The 22,755-nt window shown below is 39.2% G+C and overlaps 1 protein-coding gene and 1 long non-coding RNA gene across 2 annotated transcripts in view; one reads left to right on the top strand and one right to left on the bottom strand.

The window, feature by feature from the left end:
• The window catches only part of LOC106080863 (A disintegrin and metalloproteinase with thrombospondin motifs like), a 323,287-nt gene that overhangs the window by 258,826 nt on the left and 41,706 nt on the right, over positions 1–22,755 (top strand). The window contains exons 4-6 of the mRNA XM_059368892.1: positions 5,644–5,770; positions 15,989–16,239; positions 17,038–17,142. Coding sequence (XP_059224875.1) covers positions 5,644–5,770; positions 15,989–16,239; positions 17,038–17,142 — 483 coding nt within the window. The remainder of the gene's footprint in view (positions 1–5,643; positions 5,771–15,988; positions 16,240–17,037; positions 17,143–22,755) is intronic.
• Positions 1–22,755, bottom strand: part of LOC131997675 (uncharacterized) — a 123,912-nt gene that overhangs the window by 83,053 nt on the left and 18,104 nt on the right. The gene's annotated exons all lie outside the window — the stretch shown is intronic.

Raw genomic sequence — 22,755 nt, 5'->3', positions numbered from 1 at the left:
ACCGTGGAATTGCAGAAATATTTATGGACTTTAGGGGCTCATGAAATCAAATCGGGGGATTGTTGTATCGGTTTATATGTTGGCTATGAGACTATCTGGGCCTAACTTGATGTGGATATTGGAGGCCATAAGCAAAATATTTTACCCATATCTATGTACACACCTACTTAATATAAGTAATGTAGGTCACATAATTACTTCACATATTAAGTTTCAGCGAAATGGGTTGGAAAAGGGAGAATTCTAAAGTTTTAAAAGATCAATTTAAAGACACGATCATCTATTTCTAGACCTTTCTGAACCGATTAAAGTGTGATTGTGCCAAATTTCAGACCAATTGTAAATTTGCCCATTACACATTACGGAGTGCTGCCCGATTCAAGTTTAAGCGTAATGACAAGGTGCCTCCTTTTATAGCCGAGTCCGAATGGCGAACAGTATTGCCTCTTAGTGTATTCATTGGACAAAAACATTTAGAGTTAACATGGAGCTCTAAAATTTTGTGCAGAGGTATATTTGAGTGTAATATAGAAGAAAATGGAGTATGGTCCAAATCGATCTATAACCTGACATAGCTTCCATATAAACCGATACCTCGATTAAACTTCTTGAGAATTCAGAGGACGCAACTATTATCCGATTTGTCTGCCGCCAGCATTAGGAGGGTATAACCACCGCTGAAAATTTTGTATGACCTCTGCACTACGGTGGACTCCAAATTTCAGAACAATTGGATAAAATTGAAACAGTTGGGGGCTCAGAAAGTTGAATCGTGAATCAAAAAGCTGTATGAAGTTCCGAGTGGCTAATTCTATCCATTGAAAAGCTATCTGGGCCTTACTGTGGCTAAGATGAAAGTTGTTCTTTCCAGCAGTAGATACAAAATACCCATGGCGACTCATGTAGGAGAGATTGTTTTATTCACTGAAAACACAGCATTTCTGGTTATTTAGCTGGAACGGAAAAAAAATCCAAAATTTCGAAAAGGGTGAGAAAGACAACTTTTGCCCTATACATCCCTAGAGGAATATTGACAAAAGTTGGGGGGTTTAAACCGCGTGTCGTTTATGATACAACTCTAAGGAACTTCGTTTGTGGTAAAGGATAGCTCCTTCAGCTTGCCCTACTAAAACGCGAACGAACTGAAAAAGGCACAGAACAAACTTGGGTAGAACTATGCAGCCCAGTGGAGGATACATCAGAAACCTCTCGGCTAAGAAAAATCCTAACTTCGAAGCCTATTACGGTAGGATACATTCAGAAGTCAGAGAATGTATGGACAGTGTCCAGTGAGGAAACACTAAAACAACTCGTCGATACATATTTCCCAGGAAACTCCCAACAGCATGTTCTACACATTTATGGGATGAAGGCACACAAAGGTAATTTTCATTCGGAAAGCAGGAAACGAAGGCGAACGATTTTCTTATTAGTCTGTCATCCTTTATGCTGAAGACTCTAGATATGTTCATAAAAACGTATATGAGGGCAAAGATTCTTGGAAATCGCCTGTCTCGGCAACAAAATGCATATAGTAAAGGCAAGTCTACTGAAACAGCCCTTTAGACCTAATCGCCTGCATGGAAGACTCTCTCGCTGCCAAGGAATACAAAATTGTAGGATTTCTTGACATTGAGGGTGCTTTAAATAATATAACAACGACACTCCTTAAGGAGGCGTACTGTCTCCTCTACTTTGGAATATGGCCATTAATAATATACCATATTATTGTCTCTGGAAGAAAAAGGTGTAAAAGTGGTTGCGTATGCTGATGATGTAGTTATTGCGAGTAGGGGAAGGTTTCCAAACACTCTCAGAGATATACTTCAGGAAGCCTTACGTACGACAGCGGAGTGGGCTGCCGAAAGTGGTCTAGAAGTAAATTCGTCTAGAACGGAGGTTGTTTCTTTTCAATAAGAGATAAAAGTTACACACAGTGACACCTTTCTCCTTGGATGGAGAGAATGTTCCATTTACTGAAAGCGCGAAATACCTGGTTGTTATACTGGACAGGAAATTCAACTTTAAATCCAACATTTTGGAAAGGGCAAGAAAGGCAAATCTTACCCTATACACCTGCAAGAGAGTTGGGGTTTTTAACAGCGGGTTATGCACTGGGTATATACTGCAGTTGTCAGACCTATAATGCTATATGGTGTTGTGGTCTGGTGGACGGTGCTTCAAAAGTCTATTTACTGTTCAAAACTCAACCGGCAGGACTGAGAATGACACCATATGATGCACAAAATTTAAGGCTACACCTTATGCCTCTGGACATTGTGGCAAGTAAAGTTGCTGCGACCGGGCCACATATGTGACAGGGAATTGTAGAGCTGACGAACTAGCGGGACTAAGAACCAGCTTACACATTAGAGGGGAATTGAAATTTGTAGATATACCTTTAGCGAACCTCACCTGGAGGTTGCTGTAGCACACAAAATAGCATGTCCGCCTGGCGAGAACGTCAGGCAACAATTTCAGCTGTAGTTATCCCCTCCTAATGCCGACATTTGTGAGTTACTATGCAATGTAAAAACTTCTCCCTTAAGGGGTGTCACACTGCGCCACGCAGTTCGGACTTGACTATAAAAAGCAGCCCCTTAGTGTTGAGCTTAATCTTGAATCGGAAAGCAGCCCCTTAGTGTTGAGCTTAATCTTGAATCGGAAAGCAATTAGCGATATGTAAAAAGTATGCCCGTGTTCCTTAATGGAATGTTCATGGGCAATTTCAGGTGTGGTTATCCCCTCCTAATACCGACATTTGTGAGGTACTATGTCATGTAAAAACTTCTCCCTAAAGAGGTGTCACACTGCGCCACGCAGTTCGGACTTGGCTTTAAAAAGCATCCTCTTATCGTTGAGCTTAACCTTGAATCGGACAGCAATCTGTGATATGTAAGAAGTTTGCCCATGTTCCTTAATGGAATGTTCATGGCAAATTTGCATTAGCTAAGTCTTCAGGATTAGTCCCGAAGGTCTACGAATGACAGATGGCCACAAAGGGGGGGGTTGTGATATGGCCTAAACTAGACTTGAAGAGGTCTACCGCTTTGTTTGCTGTCGCTGGCTAGAACAGAAGTCTCAGGCATTGTGTTCGTCATGACAGGTCACTGTCTAATCGGAAAACATGCTGGCAGACTACAGACAGGTTGAAAATAACGAATTCTGCAGAAGCTGCGAGGAAGTAGAGACTATAGAACTTTTGTTGTGTGTGTGTGTATTGCACTGGCAGGTAGAAGGGGGTTTAGGTTTGGTTCTCATTTAAGCTGATGTGAACAACTTGTTGGGCTTTTTAAAACAATCTGGATGGTTCTGTCATAGGAACCAGAAGGCATCCTTCTTCTTTTGTTCCTGTGGAATTACAATAGGCGAAACTATTGGGTTGCCCAAAAAGTAATTGCGGATTTTTTAAAAGAAAGTAAATGCATTTTTAATAAAACTTAGAATGAACTTTAATCAAATATTCTTTTTTACACTTTTTTTCTAAAGCAAGCTAAAAGTAACAGCTGATAACTGACAGAAGAAAGAATTCAATTACAGAGTCACAAGCTGTGAAAAAATTTGTCAACGCCGACTATATGAAAAATCCCCAATTACTTTTTGGGCAACCCAATATATCCAAATCTGAACCGATTTTGATAACAATTGACAGAGCCTTTCAGATGGTTCTGCCATAGGAACCAGAGGGCATCTTCTTTCTCTTGTTCCTTTGGTATTACAATGGACGAAACTATATCCAAATCTGAACCGATTTTGATAAAAATTGGCAGAGCCTTTCAGATGGGCAATACAACATTCCAGAACAAACTTCCATTCCATTGCAAATCCGCCGAAAATTGTTGTTTATACGGCTTTTTAAGTGTAAATCGGGCGAATTATATATGGGAGCTGTATCTAAAACTGAACCGATTTTTACCAAACTTGATAGCATTTGTCTTTGGGCTAAAAAAGGGATATGTCCAAATTTTCGTGATGATTGGATAACAAATGCGATATCTATCTTAGTTACATAAAAACGACAGACGGACACAGGGGATATGCGGACAGACGGACATGGCTAAGCTGAATCAGCAGGAATTTCTGAGTCGAACCAAACACTTTATCCCAGCCATAGTAGTGGTGCAGGGTCCAGTTTGTGGGTTTGTAATAAATTTCATATAAATGTATACTTAGTTTACCATTTTCATGCTAGGACCTAAAATACTCAACTAGATCCTTAGAAAGCACAACATCCAACTTTGGACGCGGTTGTGGCACGTGTTATCGTTAACCGATCGTCATAATATTTCCTATTTCCATTAAGCGAAATAGGGAAAAATGGAGAGTATGTGTTTCTCAATTTGCAAAAAAAAAATATTCTCCCTTATAGGATGGGACGGTGTATTGTCCTTGGGTCGGACTAACACCCCACTCTCTTTTCAGCCAAACCTAATCAAACACATCCCATTATGTTTGGTAGGCGCATGATTACAATTAAATGAAAAGTTAAACAGCTTGACCTTTATGAGTATAATATAGGGTTTTCCAACAAGAGTTGGTATGGTCCCGTAAGCCTGGTCTTGTGGCCATTAGGTTGATGTTCTTTTTCATTAACGTCATAACTTTGACATAATAAACATATGATCATTTATCTCAAAAAATTTCATTTTTCTTTGAATACCATAAAAACACCTCTTATTGAAAACTTTTTTAGTTTAACGGAGTAGAAAACCTGGAGACAAATCGATTTGGCCTTCGGCTCACTTTTTTATAAAAGTAAAGTCCTCATCAATATTTTGTTTTTTCGTTCGCCAAATAATGCCCACCGAAGGGCCTGTGGGCATTGTTTCTTTTTTTAATTGCAAACAAGGAAGTATAAAACTTGATGTACAACCTGTGCAAACTTTTTCTCAGCAAATCAATGCAATGGCATTTCCTTTCAAAAAAGATTTTTAATTCATTTGAAATCAATGTGAATTGTAGGATAAAATCTTTTCATAATTTTTATCTCTCAAATATATTTCTTTTTAAACTATAAAGGAAAATGTACTTCCGCTATTTTCCCATTTCAAACACTTTCTCATTGCAAATCTTTTTCCTCTTCAAAATGGTTAAAAAAACCACACCAAACACCAGCAAACAATAGAAAAATAAAATCAAAAATTCAAACAAAAATGCTTAATCATGTTTAATTCATGAAAGTGATAACACAATACAATTTTGGACAAATGAATCGCAGAATTATGAATGCAAACAGTTTTTTTTATCTTGTTAGCACGCATTTCATAATTTATAATGTAAATATGGTATTTATAATTTTTGCTAAGAAATCGTAATAATAATGGCAATAAATATTAGCCCAAATTAAATATTCGGAGCATCAATTTGTAATCTTGAATACCTTTAAACACACTCACATACATAGAGTATGTTAAGCTATAGTCTTTAGTTTCTAATCTATTTTAGTATAACAAAAATGCCTTGGAGTCGATTTTTCCATTCTTTTTTTTTAATCTCTACCACAACACCTGCTGCGCTTGGTGCTGAACGTCTAAATTCGTGACATTTTTATAACTTAATCTGTAGCATTTTAAATTTAATTGCTCCATTCATGTTTGCATTAATAATAACATTTTGCCTTTATCTTTTTTGCGTTTTTTGCAGGAGGGTAGCATTGGTCATGATATGGTGATAAAGCCATTGCCACATGAATTGAGTCCCCAGCCGGAAGAATCACATCATGTGATATACAAGCGTAGTGCTGACCAACTGGAACACTTGAGTGACTTTGGTAAGTTCGAAGTGATCTGTCTGTCTTTGGGGATGTCAAGCCCAAAGTATGGCAATAAAGATGCAAATATGAAAAACTTCACTAGATCTTCTGAACAAATAACTATGAAAACCTGCAATTCCATTGGGCCACATTTTGAACAAAATCGCTTTTTTATAGACATTTGGACCATGACCTAGCAATCGAGGGCACCGTAGCGCAGATGTTAACATGTCCGCCTATGACGCTGAACGCCTGCGTTCGAATTATGGCAGGGGAACTTCAGAAAATTTTTTTCAGCGGTGGTTATCCCCTTCTAATGCTGGAGGCATTTGTCGTCTCCCTAAAGAGGTGCCGCAGAGCGGTTTGGACTCGGCTATAAAAAGGAGGTCCCTTATCATTGAGCTTAAAATTGAATCGCGGACCCTCCCCCTTACCCTAATTTTCAGAAACGCCAGATCTTGAAGATCGGACATATTTACCAACCAAGGCAATATCGGACTTAAATGAAAGGTATTTGCGAGTAGAATACGAATCTGATATCCAAATGTGGGACCACGTTTCTGGGGGTCCACCCCTTCCCCAAAACACCCCCCAACCTGGCCATATTTACTGACCATGGGAATAGGGGGCTTAAATAAAAGTTATTTGCGAGTAGAATACGAATCTGATATTCAAATATGCGACCAAGTGTTTGGGGGGCCGCCTCTCACCAAAACCATCCCCCAAAGGGGACAAATTTACGACCATAGCAATATGGGGCTCAAATGAAAGGTCTTTGAGAGTAAAGCACGACTTTGATATCAATATTCGGGAAAAGTGTCTATGGACCACGCCACCCCCACAACACCACCCAAATAGTAAGTATTTTCTGACTATTGCAATATGAGGCTCAAATAAGAGAGTTTTTAAAGTGGAACACAAGTACGATATATATTTTTAAGGCCAACTCACTGAGTGGCCGCCCACCCCCCAAAACACCCCCCAAGCCGGTAATTTTTGCCAACTATGGAAATATGGGGCTCAAATTAAAGGTATGTGGGAGTAGACCACGTATTTAATATCAACATTAGGGGCCAACTGTCTAGCGGACGTCCCACCACCATAACAACCCCCAAATAGGACGTATTTCCTCACCAAGACAATTTGGGTCCTAAGAGAGTGGAGCTAAATATTCATAGCTTTTAGGGCCAATACCCCAAACCGGACATATTTGCTGACTTTTGCAATTAGGAGTTTAAATGAGATTAGAAAACGAATTTGATATCCAATTTTGAGGGCAATAGCAATATGGGGTTCAAATAAATGATATATAGATATATGAGAATAGAGCACGTTGCTGGTATATTTTCCGGGACTAGTGTTGGGGGGACCACCCCAATCCTCAAAACACCCCTTAATCGGGCATATTTACCGACCATGTCAATGTGGAGCTTAAATGAAAGGTATTGGGGGTAGAGCAAGAATTGATACCCATTTTCGGGACCAATTTTCTGGGGGTCTACCCCTTTCCCAAAATACCCCACAAACAGCAATTTTTTACTGGCCATCGCAATATGGAGCTCAAATAAAGGTATTTGGAAGTAGAATACGAATTTGATATCCAAATGTAGGATATCACCCCCTTCCCAAAACACCCCCAAAGGGAAAAATTTTTCGACCATGCCAATATGTGGCTCAATTGAAAGGTATTGGAGAAAACGAATTTGATAACTTATTTTGGGGCCATGTGTTTGAGGGACGCCTCCTCCTGTAAACTCCTCTTAAGCCAATGGGGTTTAAATAAATGGTATTTGAGAGAAGATAACGATGCTGATATTTTTTCAGGGCAAAGTATCTGGGGACCACCTCCCCCGAAAACACCACTAAATCAGAAATTATGAGTAGACGGGCTGAAATGAAGTACAATATTTTAAGAATGGAGTACACCTTACATCCAAACTTAAATTAGTAGACCAATAAAGATCATATGGGATTCAGATAAAGGCACTTATATTGTTAAACTCTTAGTCAAGTAAGCATGGTATTTCTCTAAAACATCTTCGAAAATAAATATTCCAAGGAAACTTTTGTTCCATATAAAGTTAAAGAAGGCGCAGTGGAGCGGGCCCGGGTCAGATATTGTTAAATATTGGGTTGCCCAAAAAGTAATTGCGGATTTTTCATATAATCGGCGTTGACAAATTTTTTCACAGCTTGTGACTCTGTAATTGCATTCTTTCTTCTGTCAGTTATCAGCTGTAACTTTTAGCTTGCTTTAGAAAAAAAGTGTAAAAAAAGTATATTTGATTAAAGTTCATTTTAAGTTTTATTAAAAATGCATTTACTTTCTTTTAAAAAATCCGCAATTACTTTTTAGGCAACCCAATAAAATGCAAAAAACTTTCATGGAGATCTGTCCAAAAAAAAATAAAACATTGTGATTAAATTTTACAAAAAAAACAATGATTTATGGGTACAATCAAGCGAAATTATCAATTGTCATCAAGCATCAACTTTCATAACAAAATTGAAAAATTTCCAACAATCACAAGTTAAAAGCAATTCCTCAATTCAAAATCTTGTTTCTTACCAATATAATGGTATAATTGATATTATTGATATGTTTTAAATTTCGGTAGCACCTAATTAAAACTGTACTTCAATGCATTAAAATGTACAATTTAAGAAGTACACTACTATAAAATCAATAAAATATGGAGCACAATAAAAAGACAAGCCTTCCTGGCTACATAGACGTCCGCAGCTGTGTCTGCGGTTTTACATGGAAGTCGGCAGCGATTTAACCAAAGAAAACAAAACGAAATTAAATTTTTATTACAGGAGATTGACCCATGACGCGTACGAAGGTTATTGGCGGTGCGGTGCGACTTGCTGGCGTTTCACTTAATTTAAGATTTATAATAAAATTTTATGTTTCTTTTCAACAAAAAATGTCTGTATCAACGTAGACGTAACCGCATGTGTAGCTGTTTTTTTTTTTGCAGTTATTTTGTTTTATCTTAAAGGATGGTGGCATTTTTATTATGTTTGCTCGCTTATCAATTCAAAAAAAGAGACGCTGAATCTAGATGAAAAAGTGGTTTTGGCTCTATTACGTCAGTCTCTGCCGTTGTAGAAATAGAGAGCTCCGTTCATTTTGCATTTTTAAAAAATTAGTTTAGTCACGTAAATCTAAGGATTGTCTTCAAAAATGATTTGTGTATTTTCTGTAACTTCCATGATGAGAGCAATGGTTAGAGCAATTTCCGAGTTCTTGTTTGGCTCTTGAAGCAGAGCAAAGAACTCATTAATCTTGGTTTGCTTAAGGTTTATGGTGATTTCAATGTGACTTGGAATGTTTAAATTGAAAAAGGTCAAAGCCCTTTGGGATGACTTAATTCGGTTTATATTTCCATGGATAAGCTGAGGTAATAAAATTTTAGAAATATACATAAATGAACCAGGAAGAAGATGCTTCTTGAGCATAGTAATAAACACAAATATTATAATTGTATCATTGTATATAATATTTTTAATAGTTTCCAAAGATTGGTATGGCTTTAATATTAAGCTTACCTTTCACTCACAAATATAAACCTGAGATCCCATAAGTGCATGGCTCGAACATGAGTTTGTTATTGGAATAGGACCTATAATCATCAAAATGAATGGCGATTTCCATATGTTGGATCTTTTCACTATATATGAACAAATTTTTATGGAATATCCAGGTCAAAGACACACTGATTACAAATTTGCCCACGAACAAGGGACCTTCATTTATTTCCCAGTCCAAGTGGCGTGACGCAGAGCGACACCATTGTGTAAAGAAGTCATACACGGCTGAATACCTTACAATTGTCACCACCATTAAGTGAGCGAAAAGAGTTTTCTCACGTTGCTAAGCGATAGCTGGTGGATTAGAATCGAAAAACAAATAGTAAAAAGTATGCCATTTGAGAACGGATAGAGATAACTGTTTGAAATTTAAAATAGTTAGAGCTCTGGTGTTATCGAGATCATGTTAAGAATTTTAAGGCCTTAGGTAGTCCGGAGGCCCCTTTCCAGGACCCTAAAATTGATCACCTAAGCATTCAGAAAAATTGTTCGAGCTGCCAAATCTTTCATTATGATCCAGTTTCTGCTGGATAGTGCTCGAAAATCACTACAAAAAGTCTGCATGGGGAATAAAAAATCCCCACTGGTTTTTGGGAGTTTCCACTATTAATTTTTATTTTCGAAATTTAAGCCGATACTGGTCACGTAGTATGCAATTTACGAATGTATTTGTGGTTCGATTTATATTTTGATGCATGATTTGGATTGGTGACAATTTACAATAATTTTGCTGCATTATGAATCAAAATAATTCATAATTCAGTTAAAAGTTGTACAGTTTCAAAATCAAAAAATGTGAAAAAGTGGATATTTTAAATTTTTTGGTCACAAAAAGTATTGATTAAGTCTTTATTGAAAAAAGTTGTTAGAACATCTTAACCAATTCGTTTGTAAAGAGAACATATTGTAAAGGCGTTTAAGTGACATTTTAATAAGATATGTCAACATAAAAGTGCAATATGTAATACAAAATAGGAAATTTTTCATTAGGTTAGGTTGAAAAAGAGGGTGCGGATATAAATCCGCCCCATGCAACTATGGACATACACCTAAACCAGTAATCGACCTGTTGTGCACTCTTAAATCTAAAAAGTAACCACAAAAAAGAAAATGTAAAGTTAGGAATTCCGTGCAACTTACAAAATCCTTCATTGTTTTATATACCACACCCCAATATTGGATCATATCTGATATTGTATCCCCACCTTAGTACTGGTGTCTTTTAGCCGCGAAAGTCGGGCAATGATATAGGAATGGCTACAACGTCTCATCATCTTCTTCACATGGCCTACACATACTATCACTGCTATCACTTGCCGCACCGATTTTGCATAAGTGAGCTCGTAGTGCTAGGTGTCCCGTTATGATATCTAAAGCTTTACAGACCTAACAGCGTTCGTCGCCCACGCCCGTAACTCAGACTGCGTCGACCCGAAAGGTTTCGGGTTAACCAAGTTTATTGACGGCAGTACTCTGGGCTTCACCGTCAAATCGTCTGCCCTTTCATTCCCCCTTACTCCGTTATAGCTCGGCACCCAAACGATGCGGATTGTGCCCATCCTCAAAGAAGGCGTTAATCTCCTTCTTACACTCCAAGACTGTTTGTGACCTTAATGTCCTGATTGTTATTGCTCCAATGGCCAATTACTGTCTGTAAAGATGTGCACACTCGACGTCCTCCCGTTAGCACCACACCTCACGCATTCCGTGATCACCCGCATCTCCGCCTGCAGGACCGTATTATGGTCAGGCAGTCTAAAACAGATCTCAGTCCCTGTGTTCTCAATGTAGACCCCCAGGCCCACTCTGTTCTCTAGCTTTGATCCATCCGTGTAATATGATCTTCCAGACGAGAATACTAGGGTTCCGTTAGTGCAAGACTTTGCCTCTGGCAGCAGTGTCTCGCAATCGACCTCAAGTGTCGTCTCAAATATCCAATCGAAAACCACTTCCCTTCATTTCAGGTTTTCTATCATCGCCTCGATAATACCGCGATGGTATGAGCTGCTCCGATCCTCAATCCCTTCTCCCATCGCCTTAAATCACATAGCCGCAGTGGCTGTCTCACACTTAATCTGTATGTCAATAGGTCGAATATCTAGAATAGTCTCCAGTGCCCTAGTGGACGTGTCCTCATCGCTCCGCCTATGCAAAAACAACATGTTTTCTGAAACTATTGTATGCTCCATATGTTGCACTTTTTCTCCACAGCAGTCCATCAAACTAATCAGGCGTAAGTAAGTATTGGTCTAATCACCCTTCTGCAGAGCCAGTGGACTATCCTCGAATTCAGGCCCCATTTCGAGCATACGGCCCGTTTACATAGTGCTTAACATCTGTGATCCTTTTCGGTACGCTCCTGAATGTGACATTTTCAATAAAGTTTCCTATCCAAGATCACTCCTAAATATTTGACCTTGTCAGATATCGAATACGTTTTGTTGAGAAACGTGGTGCGTTAAATTGGCCCACCTTCATCTTCCTCGTGAATAGGCAGATTTCAGTCTTCTCTGATTTAACATTGAGACCTGTGGGTCTAAACCAGTCATAATCCATATGCAAGATCCTTTCGGCACTTCTGCATAGCTGGTTCGCATCCTTATCCCTTAGAAGTATAATAACTTCGTCTTCGTAGCAGACGGGCTCAAATTCCTCCTCAGTCAGCATACGTATTAGGTCATTTATAATGGTCACCCATGGGAGTGGCGATAAAATGGCCCCTGTGGCGTGCCTTGCCACTTACCCCCTTATATTTATGCCATGAGACACACAACTTATCCACCTGTTCATTAGAATGTGGTTTATCCAGTCTCTAAGGACCGGGTCCTCCCGGTACTGGTCTAAGGATAGGATCAGTGTGTCGGTCCGCACATTGTTAAAAGCCCCCTCGAGGTCAATGCATATCGCCAGGGTGTACGTTTTGACTTCGAATGATTCTTCTCTTTTATGCACAACCTCGTGCAGGGCAGTCTCTTCCCTTGACAAAGGCATGCTATTTGTATTTGAGCAGTTCTCTGGATGTCCTACTGTTTATCATGATAGCGCGCTTGGATTACCAGTGCAGGGGTCGTGGGTTCGATTCCCGCCAGAAGCCTTGGTCTGTCGCTACTGTGGTATCACAATGGACTTAAAGGACTGCCACTCCTACCTAACCTAACGTATCATGTGTAACGTATCCACAATACGTTCCATGGTTTTGAGTGGAAGGACGTAAGGCTTATAGGTCTGTAGGCCTTTGGTGTCGCATAACTTGTTTTGCCGGGCTTGGGTATAAATAACACCCTTGCATCCTGGCAGGATTTCGGAGTATATGCAAGGCCTAGGCAATGACAATATTGGCCGGGTAGGGCGACAGATAGTCTGCCCCCTTCTGTAATAACGCCGGAAATATTCCATCAGGTCGGGTGACTTAAATGGTTTTAATCTCCTCAAGGTTTCCTTCACCATAAATTGCGTAATTATAAACCTTCGATCAACATCATTATTCCAGGATTCCGGTGTCTCCGTGAGTCTTGTCGTATAGTGTGGAAAATGGGTTTTCATTACAAGCCTCAACATGCCCTCCATTGTCTCTGCTCTCACTCCCATGTCGTCTATTAAAGTTTCAGTTTGGACATGGATTTTTGAGAGAAAATTTTTTTATCTTGGCGGCTTAATGACGCCGCCAAAACACCCTGGTAATCTTATTGCATTCCTTGAGCCGTGTGTAATACACATCCCAATAAACTTCCTCTTTTTTTTACTACGGGCTCTTTTAAAAAGTCTGCGGACCTCTTTCCCAATATTGCGAATCTCCCCTATCATCCATGGTTTTACTTGGGCGGATTTTCTTTCCCGAAGAGGACAACTATCTTTGCGCAGTCGTAATCCTGTTGACATTTTCATCAATATCTTCTGCTTTCACAATCCAAATTATCTTGTCCAAGTCTTCTTCTAAGTAGTCTTCCGAATGTTGTCCAGTTGATTTTCAACTTATTCCGGAAGTTTATCGGATTAGGCGTTGGCCGTGCTACTCCAACCCTAATGCAGCGATGGTCAGAAAAAGAGTGTTCCATGGAGACCCTCCAATCCTGAACCTTATGGATTAGATTTTCCGAACATATCGTCAAATCTAATACCTCCTCCCTAATCCTATTAACAAAGGTAGCGGTGTTAGTCTTCAAGAACTCTGCCAAGGCTTGGCCCCGCTTATAATGTTGATACTATATGATGAAATGTAGTGAAAGTCCACATCGCACCCTATTGGTACCTCCTTTCCTATCTGTTTTGCTTTTCTCACCAGCAGTTGCAGCTCCGACGTGGGTGGCGGTATCGGAGTGTCGAAAGGCAGATAAAGTGTTGCCAGGTATGCCCCATCGTCTCCCTGCCTCACCACTGTTGCATCCTAAATTGACAACTCTGGGGGGAAATATATAATTCAAATTTTTATTACAAATGACGCAGGTTCTTGGGCGAATACCAGTGTTAGCATAGAATAATTGTTAATATGGTTCAGTCGGGTCATCCACAGCTCCTGAATTAGGATAATATGAATCTAGCCCTTGCTGATTTTTCTCCATTAGAGCGTGTGTAGCAGTCTCGCTCCGGTGGAGGTTTATCTGGATTACCTCAATCATTAGTCCTCCAGTAGATGAGCATCTTGGAAGTAGGAGATGATCTCATCGTCTGCTCCCTGTTCTTTAGACTGCTTTGACTTTCCTGCCACTGCACTGCCTGATGTCATCGTATTAGGTTCTTTGCCTATCTCAATCTTCCGAATCTTATAAAGTGGTTCCATCGTCGGGTCCCTGTTCGTTAGGCTGTATTGAGTTTTCATTCCCTGTACTGTCTGATGTTTCAATACGAGGATCATTGCCTATCTTAGTCTTCCAAATCTTAAGTAAATGGGCTTCTGTGGAGTAGGTGATGGTGCCATCATCGGCTCCCTGTTCGTTAGACGGCATTGCGAATCCTGTCGCTGCTCTGCCTAATGTTTCAATATTAGGATCTTTACTTATCCTAGTCTTCCGAATCTTGAAGTCGGTGATAGGTCCGCCATCGGGTCCCTGTTTGTTAGACTGTGTTGGGTCTCTCGCCACTGCACTGCCTCATATTTTAGTATAAGGATCTTTACTTATCCTTGTCTTCCGAATCTTGAAGTCGGTAATGGGTCCATCGTCGGGCCCTTGTGTGTTAGGCTGTATTGGGTCTACCGCCACTGCACTGCCTCATATTTTAGTATAAGGATCTTTACTTATCCTTGTCTTCCGAATCTTAAAGTCGGTAATGGGTCCGTCGTCGGGTCCTTGTTTGTTAGGCTGTGTTGGGTCTCTCAATGCACTGCCTAATATTTTAGTTGTTGTTGTTGTAGCAGTGTGTTATACACTGAGGCGGCAGCCCTTGCCGATGAAGAACTCCATCGGGTCAATCCGGTGCTTACAACCGGCTGCCATGGGATTGTTAGTATTAGTACCTTGCTTATCCTAGTCTTTCCAATATTGAGAGAGGCGGTGATTGTCTCGTCGTCAGCCCCCTGTTCATTGGGCGGTATTTAGTCTCCTGCCATTGCACGGCCTGATGTCTCAATATGATGATTTCTGCCTATCCTAGTCTTCCCAATCTTGAAAAAGACAGCCTTGCTCCAGTAATGCGCCATGCCTCTAGTCTTAACCAAACTCGTCGCGGAGACTTGATCAATGCCAACCACAAGGAGAGTTTCTTCCTGCTTCTCCTCCCGTTGGAAGACTTCCCACTACTCTGCGACCAAAACTTGGTTTTGCTTGACTAAGAATGCCAACATGCGTTCCGTCGCAAATTTACTGCCCCATCCCTTGATGAAGACCGTTGCTTTTGTGAGCTGGGGCATGTCCATCTTTCTCATCAGGTCGAGCTATGCGCCCTCCCAGGGAGCGTGGATACCTCTAACGATCTGTTTGACGGTATCAATACATTTCGCCGACGAAAAGCGCAGCGTAAAGATATTCCCTCTATACTCGTAGCTCATCATTTGTATGGGTGGACGCTCTACAGAGATCCACACATGTTCGAAAATCCGCTCGTTAACCAGATCCTTTTGGACCGATGATCTGGTGGAAGGAATCCTACCGGATCTACTGCCGATATTGATGACTGCATACGTCAGTCTCCATGGAGGACTGTGACTTCCAAAAGAAGGCTACAGCCATAACGGAAGGGAAGATGGTCGCTGAGAATGGTAAGGAGTCGTCCTCTTACGCCAGAGTGGCAAGGAAGTACAACAGAGATGTACTTTCTTGCCACTCTGTTGTACTTCCTTGCCACTCTGGCGTAAGAGGACGACTCCTTACCATTCTCAGCCACTATCTTCCCCTTCCGTTATGGCTGTAGCCTCCTTTTGGAAGTCACAGTCCTCCATGGAGACTCAGGGGCTGTGCGCACTTCCTTCCTTCCTGTTCCAACTACACTGTCTGGAGTCTACATTGCGGCATGGCTTGCTTGATTTTCCCAGGCGGGGAGCTCTTTTTCTTCTTCAGCATTTTAGCAGTGTTATGCTCTTCGGGAGATGTGATTCTTTTTCAAGCTTCCATAGAAATGCTTGGAATGTCAGTTCTATCCCTAAACAAATCTAAATATTATAACAATAATAACTAATAACTTTTCATATATCTTCTTAACTTTCAGCTTTTATGGAACCCGATGACTTATCTACACATGAAAAATCACAAGAACGTAGCAAACGAGCAGCTCATCGTAATACCTTGGCCGATCTCGAAGTTGAACAAGAAGAACTTGAAGCAGAAGATGGCATAGCCGCTGATGAAAGATCGCCCCATAAAAGGGGCAAACGTCATGCACCCTATATGATTTATCCCGAAGTTTTGGTTATTGTCGACTATGATGGATATCGTTTACATGGTGGTGATAATTTGCAGGTAAATTTTGATGAAGTCATTATAATATAGCTAGTATGTAATATAGTTCGTCGGAACCCCATTGAGAGTGGGCAACAATAAGAAGGCCATTAGCATAAGAAAAACTAAAATTGAACAGCACTTATTGATATGAGAGAAGACTTGCCAGCGTTTCTTATACCCCCCACCCTAAGATGGGAGCATACTAATTTCATCATTTCGTTTCAATAATTAAATTTCATATTCCAAAGCAACTCCATTAAAAGTCAAAAAAAAATGTTTTTATCAAGTAAAAGTCTATAACATCAATTGAAACAGTTTTTTCTCCATAATTACTTCTTATTTTATTGTTGATCAAGAATTCAAGTGAAGTTTTATGCTCTTGTCAGGATATACACAAAAGACCCACCTCAATTTGAAACATTAAAATAAAAACCAAACAATTAGGTGTGCCCAACAATGTAGTGTCTCTTCTTGCCAACAACAAAGACCTATTCGGCTGAATAAGAATATTTTGCCCATGTATTTTTTTAAATCACCACCATAACACAATATGAATTTCAAAATTGTTTTCTTCCTCTTTTCGCTGGCACATGTCTTGCAAATTTCAAGATATGAATCTTGAAATTGTAGAATATAAATCATTGCCTTTTGTAGAATATTAAAATAATTTGTGCTTTAAATAGTTTCTTTATGAATTATTTGCTTCAAAATGTTTCGCTTTAGAATTGTATTTTGTTATTCTACCGCTTTATTATTATTCTAGATGGCTTATATTTGATAATAATTTTATTATGGTCTCAACATTTATTTTCATAGGTGAAACGTTATTTCATTGCCTTCTGGAATGGTGTGGATTTGAGATATCGTTTGCTTAAGGAACCAAAAATTCGTGTTAGCATTGCTGGAATCATTATATCAAGGGTGAGTAGAATTATTATTATGAACGCTGCAATACCTAGAAATCTAGATAAATCTATATTTCCTTTTAATTTGCGTTACTTTGATATCAAAAAACTTGAGAAACAAACTAAAAATTTTGAAGATGTTAGCTAATTGATATCATATTAAGAAAGACAACATGCTTGAAAACAAAAGACTTAAGACACAAACTTGAAAATTGCAAATTTGCCCATTAAGGCACAACAGAGGCACAAACTTCCATACCTTAAAAGATAGATGTTGAATATAAAAGATAAACAAAATGCTTTGGATGCTTTGATGACCCACTGTGATGCCCTAGTTATAACAAGAATAGGAGAAGAAATATGTGAATCCCTAGATCGTAGATAAAGAGACCAGACAAGCGTATTCCAATACACATGTATGTATCTCTAGAGGATGGCTTGTCTTCAACCCTACACGTTTTGTGCACTCTAGAGTTATTTTAAGCATACCTTCCACTTTTTTTCCTTTTGAGGAAGGCGATCGGTTGACAATAACCCTTGCCGACGCGACCCACTGTGGGATAGAATCGAACAAAAAAACTAGTAAAAAAAAATATGGCATTTAAGAACGGCTAGAGAGAACTCTTTGAAATTTGAAATGGTTCAGCTGAGGTGTTATCGAGATCATTTGAAATAGTGTTCACCCTAGAGAAGAAAGAATAAGAACGGAATAAAAGTCGAATACGAAGAATACAGATAGAGTTTAACCTCAGACATTGCAAAGCAGTAGAACAAATAGCAAATGGAAGGGGAATAACAAAGCGGAGAAAAGTTCTTGTGAGAGGCTTCTACAGTAATTCAGAATGATGAGTGGGTTAAGTGCTTAGAGGGAGTGGTCGCGTAGAAAGATGTGTTCATCCATAATCCCGTACCTTCTCCCCTTTAATTGCAGGGCAGTAAAACAAAGTGTGTTCGACCGTCTCTTATTCCTCTATCGCCATTAATCCTGCAAAAGTCCGCCTACTCGTATCCAGTGCGACCTCAAATACCTTTCGCTGCAATAACCAGTTTGGATATTGGGTAACGTAATGGTCGACAACATGTCAACCAAAGTATAATTCCGCAATGTCGGTTTGCGATGTCAAGTGTAATGCAGGTTAATATCTGAAAAATATTATATTTGGCTTGCCCCTGTTCCTTAGTGGAATGTTCATGGGCAAAATTTGCATTTGCAGACAAATATAAAACGCGTCGGCCTTTTAACCTCAATTTTTCGAATATGAAAAAATAACAAAAGAAAAAATTCCCGTGGTATGGAAGCTTGCACAAGGATTTTGGAGGTACCTAATCCATGTCTAGACAGTCTGATGAATTATACCGTTGAGTCTCAAATCTTTTGCTCAAAGATAACAGAAGAAGGAGAAGCACTCCAAAGAAATCTTTGCGGAAGAACTATTTTCACGGGGCTATATAAAAACAAGTAAAAAGGCTTTAAGAACTTTGGAAACCCACCACCTCGGGTATATATATAAACCACCTTTCATCAGAATCCGGTGAAAAGTGCATAATAAATGCTTTGTCGAAATATGGTACGATTTGGACCAAATTTGACATGGATATTGAATGGTCTAATAAGCACAAGTCATTGTTCAATTTTACAGAACAAAATATTAGTCTCTAGCCATATCCAAATATAGATCGATTTGAACCATATACGACACGGATGTCGAAAAGCCCAATATAAGTCAATGTGTCTGATTTGAGCAAAATCGGATTATAAATGTGTCTTTTATGGGGCCAAGACTTTAAAGCGAGAGATCGGTCTATATAGCAGCTATATCCACATCTGGACCGATCTGGGCAAAAATTTAGAAAGTTGTCAAAGAGCCTAACACAACCCACTGTCCCAAATTTCAGCGAAATCGGACAATAAATGCGCCTTCTATGGGCATAAAACCTAAAATCGAGAGATCGGTCTATATGGCAGCTAAATCCACATCTGAACCAATCTGGGCAATAATGCAGAAAGTTGTTGAAGAGCCTAACACAACCCACTGTCCCAAATTTCGAAGAAATGGGACAATATGGGCCCAAAACCTTATTTCGAGAGATCAGTCTATATGGCAGCTATATCCAAATCTGGACCGATCTGAGCTAAATTGAAGAATAATGTAGTAGGGCCTAACACTACTCACTGTCCCTAATTTCGGCGAAATCGGATAATAGATGCGCTTTTTATGGGCCCAAGACCTTAAATCGAGCGATCAGTCTATATGCCAGCTATATCCAAATTTGAACCGATCTGGCCCATATTGCAGAAAGATGTCGAGGGGCCTACAATAATGTCACAAATTTCGGCAAAATCAGACAATAAATGCGCCTTTTATGGGCCCAAGACCTTAAATCGAGAGATCAGTCTATTTGGCAGCTCTATCCAAATCTGAACCGATCTGGGCCATATTGCAGAAAGATGTTGAGGGGCCTAATATAACTCACTGTCACAAATTTCGGCGAAATCAGATAATAAATGCGCCTTTTATGGGCCCAAAACCTTAAATCAAGAGATCGGTCTATATGGCAGCTATATCTAAATCTGAACCGATCTGGGCCATATTGTAGAAAGATGTTGAGGGGCCTAACATAACTTACTGTCACAAATTTCGGCGAAATCGGATAATAAATGCGACTTTTATGGGGCCAAGACCTTAAATCGAGAAATCGGTCTATATGGCAGCTATATCTAAATCTGAACCGATCTGGGCAATATTGTAGAAAGATGTTGAGGGGCCTAACATAACTTACTGTCACAAATTTCGGCGAAATCGGATAATAAATGCGACTTTTATGGGGCCAAGACCGTAAATCGAGAGATCGGTCTATATGGCAGCTATATCCAAATCTGAACCGATCTGGGGCAAATAGAAGAAGGATGTCGAAGGGCCGTACACAACTCACTGTCCCACATTTTGGCAAAATCGGACATAAAATGCGCCTTTTATGGGCCCAAGACCCTAAATCGGCGGATCGGCCTATATGGCAGCCATATCCAAATCTGGACCGATCTGGACCAGATTGAATGTCGAGTGGCCTAATGCAACGCACTGTCCCAAATTTCAGCAAAATCGGATAATAAATGTGGCTTTTGTGGGCCTAAGACCCTAAATCGGGGGATCGGTCTTTATGGGGGCTGTATCAAGATATAGTCCGATGTAGCCCACATTCCAAATTAACCTGCTTATGGAAAAAAAGAATCTGTGCAATATTTCAGCTCAATATCTCTATTTTTAAAGACTGTAGGGTGATTTCAACAGACAGACGGACATGGCTAGATCGTCTTAGATTTTTAAGCTGATCAAGAATATATTAACTTCATAGGGTCGGAAACGGATAGTTCGATGTGTTGTAAACGGAATGACAAAATGAATATACTCCCATCCTTCGGTGGTGGGTATAAAAATGAATATACTTGATGCAGTTGTATTGGGTTGCCCAAAAAGTAATTGCGGATTTTTCATATAGTCACAGCTTGTGACTCTGTAATTGCATTCTTTCTTCTGTCAGTTATCAGCTGTTACTTTTAGCTTGCTTTAGAAAAAAGTGTAAAAAAAGTATATTTGATTAAAGTTCATTCAAAATTTTATTAAAAATGCATTTACTTTCTTTTAAAAAATCCGCAATTACTTTTTGGGCAACCCAATAGACTATATTGCAGACAAATGCATCCCATTATTGAAGAATTTCGTAGAAGTTTGACTAAAAATAAAACATCTACACTCTCGCTATTAAGGGAATCGAATCGAAAGATAAGGACTAAGATGGATTTAATCCTTTTTGTGGTTGCTCTGGTTTATCAATACGACATTCTGTTCTTGCCTACGCAGTGGTGGGTATAAAAATGAATATACTTGATGCAGTTGTAGTTTATATTGCAGACAAATGCATCCCACTATTGAAGAATTTCATCCACACTCTAAGAAGGAAAAATCTGAAAATCAGTCATTGCTTAAACTACTAAACAAATCATATAAATGAAATGAAAATAAAAGATGAAGCTCATAAGAGGCTTCAATCTTAACCTATCCATGAACAAATTATGTACCATACTAAGCTTCAGCTCTTAATAGCCTAATAGCTTAATTTTAAAAGACTTCGCCAAATCGTTTTTAATTTTTGTCGACGATGTAGAAACTGTGATACACCAAAAATTTTCCGGCTACACTCACACACACCACAAATATTTTCCTCTAAAAACCATGCACTTAAACCTTGTTTCCGTACAAGCTACATTCTAATTTGATAACATTAACAATTTTTAATGGGAATCGTTTAATTTTATGGCCATAGTTTAGCATCCGTTTCCAAACAATTATGTTTTCATTATTTTTTTTTTTCATGTTTCATGAAGATTTTCAAAATTAGTTTTTCTTCTTTATCTTCTGCTGGTTTATAACAATCACAAAATCATTAAACCGTGAATGTCATAATTGTACGATAACATACATTTTTGTTTTCATATTGCCGTTGAAGGTTACACGTTTCTTATTTTGCACATAGAAATCTATGGAAAACCATAAAAATTTTGCGTGAAAAAATGACAAAAAATAATGGTTAATTATACAATGTTCGACAACGACAAGTCATTGCAAAACAATTGAAGAATTTAATAAAAAATATCATAGCAAAAAGAGAATATTTCAGAGGTCTATAATTAGCGATCCTTAGACTGTAAAGCTTGTGTATAAAAAACTTACAGAAATACGTTAAGGAATTTAGCATGAGACGCTCTAACATTCAATGACAGAATGTTTAATAACTCTACTCTTTTTTAAATAGAAAAGACTTAAGACACAAACCTAATACTCAATACTCAAGAATAACTACTCTGTACAATGCACAGCTGACCACGACGAATATCCTTTGATCCTAATGATAGTGACTGGGGGAACGCGACAAGTAGGAATTTATATTATTTAGGTTATTTGGGACTCTCTATTGGCTTGGAATGAATTCCAAAAAGTCTGATCTATTTCACCTTAGAGTTCAGTGCTGGACACAATGAGCCACCATAGCTCAGAGGTGAGCATATCCGCCTTTGACGCTTAAGGGCTGGTTTCAAATCCCGACAAGAACATCAAAAAACAAGTAAAATCGTGCTAAGTTCGACCGGGCCGAATCTTATATACCCTCCACCATGGATCGCACTTGTCGAGTTCTTTTCCCGGCATCTCTTCTTAGGCAAAAAAGGATATAGGAAAAGATTTGCTCTGCTATTAGGGCGATATCAAGATATGGTCCGGTTTGGACCACAATTAAATTATATGTTGGAGACCTGTGTAGATTGTCAGCCAATTCGAATAAGAATTGCTCCCTTTGGGGGCTCAAGAAGATCGATTTATATGGGAGCTGTATCGGGCTATAGATCGATTCAGACCATAATAAACACGTATAAACACATATTTCATGAGAGGATCCGTCGTACAAAATTTCAGGCAAATCGGATAATAATTGCGACCTCTAGAGGCTCAAGAAGTCAAGATCCTAGATCGGTTTATATGGCAGCTATATTAGGTTATGAACCGATTTGAATCTTATTTGGCACAGTTATTGAAAGGAATTGCGCCCTCTATAAGCTCAAGAAGTCAAGTCCCCA

The sequence above is a fragment of the Stomoxys calcitrans genome, chromosome 5 (assembly GCF_963082655.1).
Source record: "Stomoxys calcitrans chromosome 5, idStoCalc2.1, whole genome shotgun sequence".
Classification (NCBI taxonomy): Eukaryota; Metazoa; Arthropoda; class Insecta; order Diptera; family Muscidae; genus Stomoxys; species Stomoxys calcitrans.
Note: the sequence above shows the minus strand (reverse complement) of the source record. Positions and strands in the feature narration are given on the sequence as shown.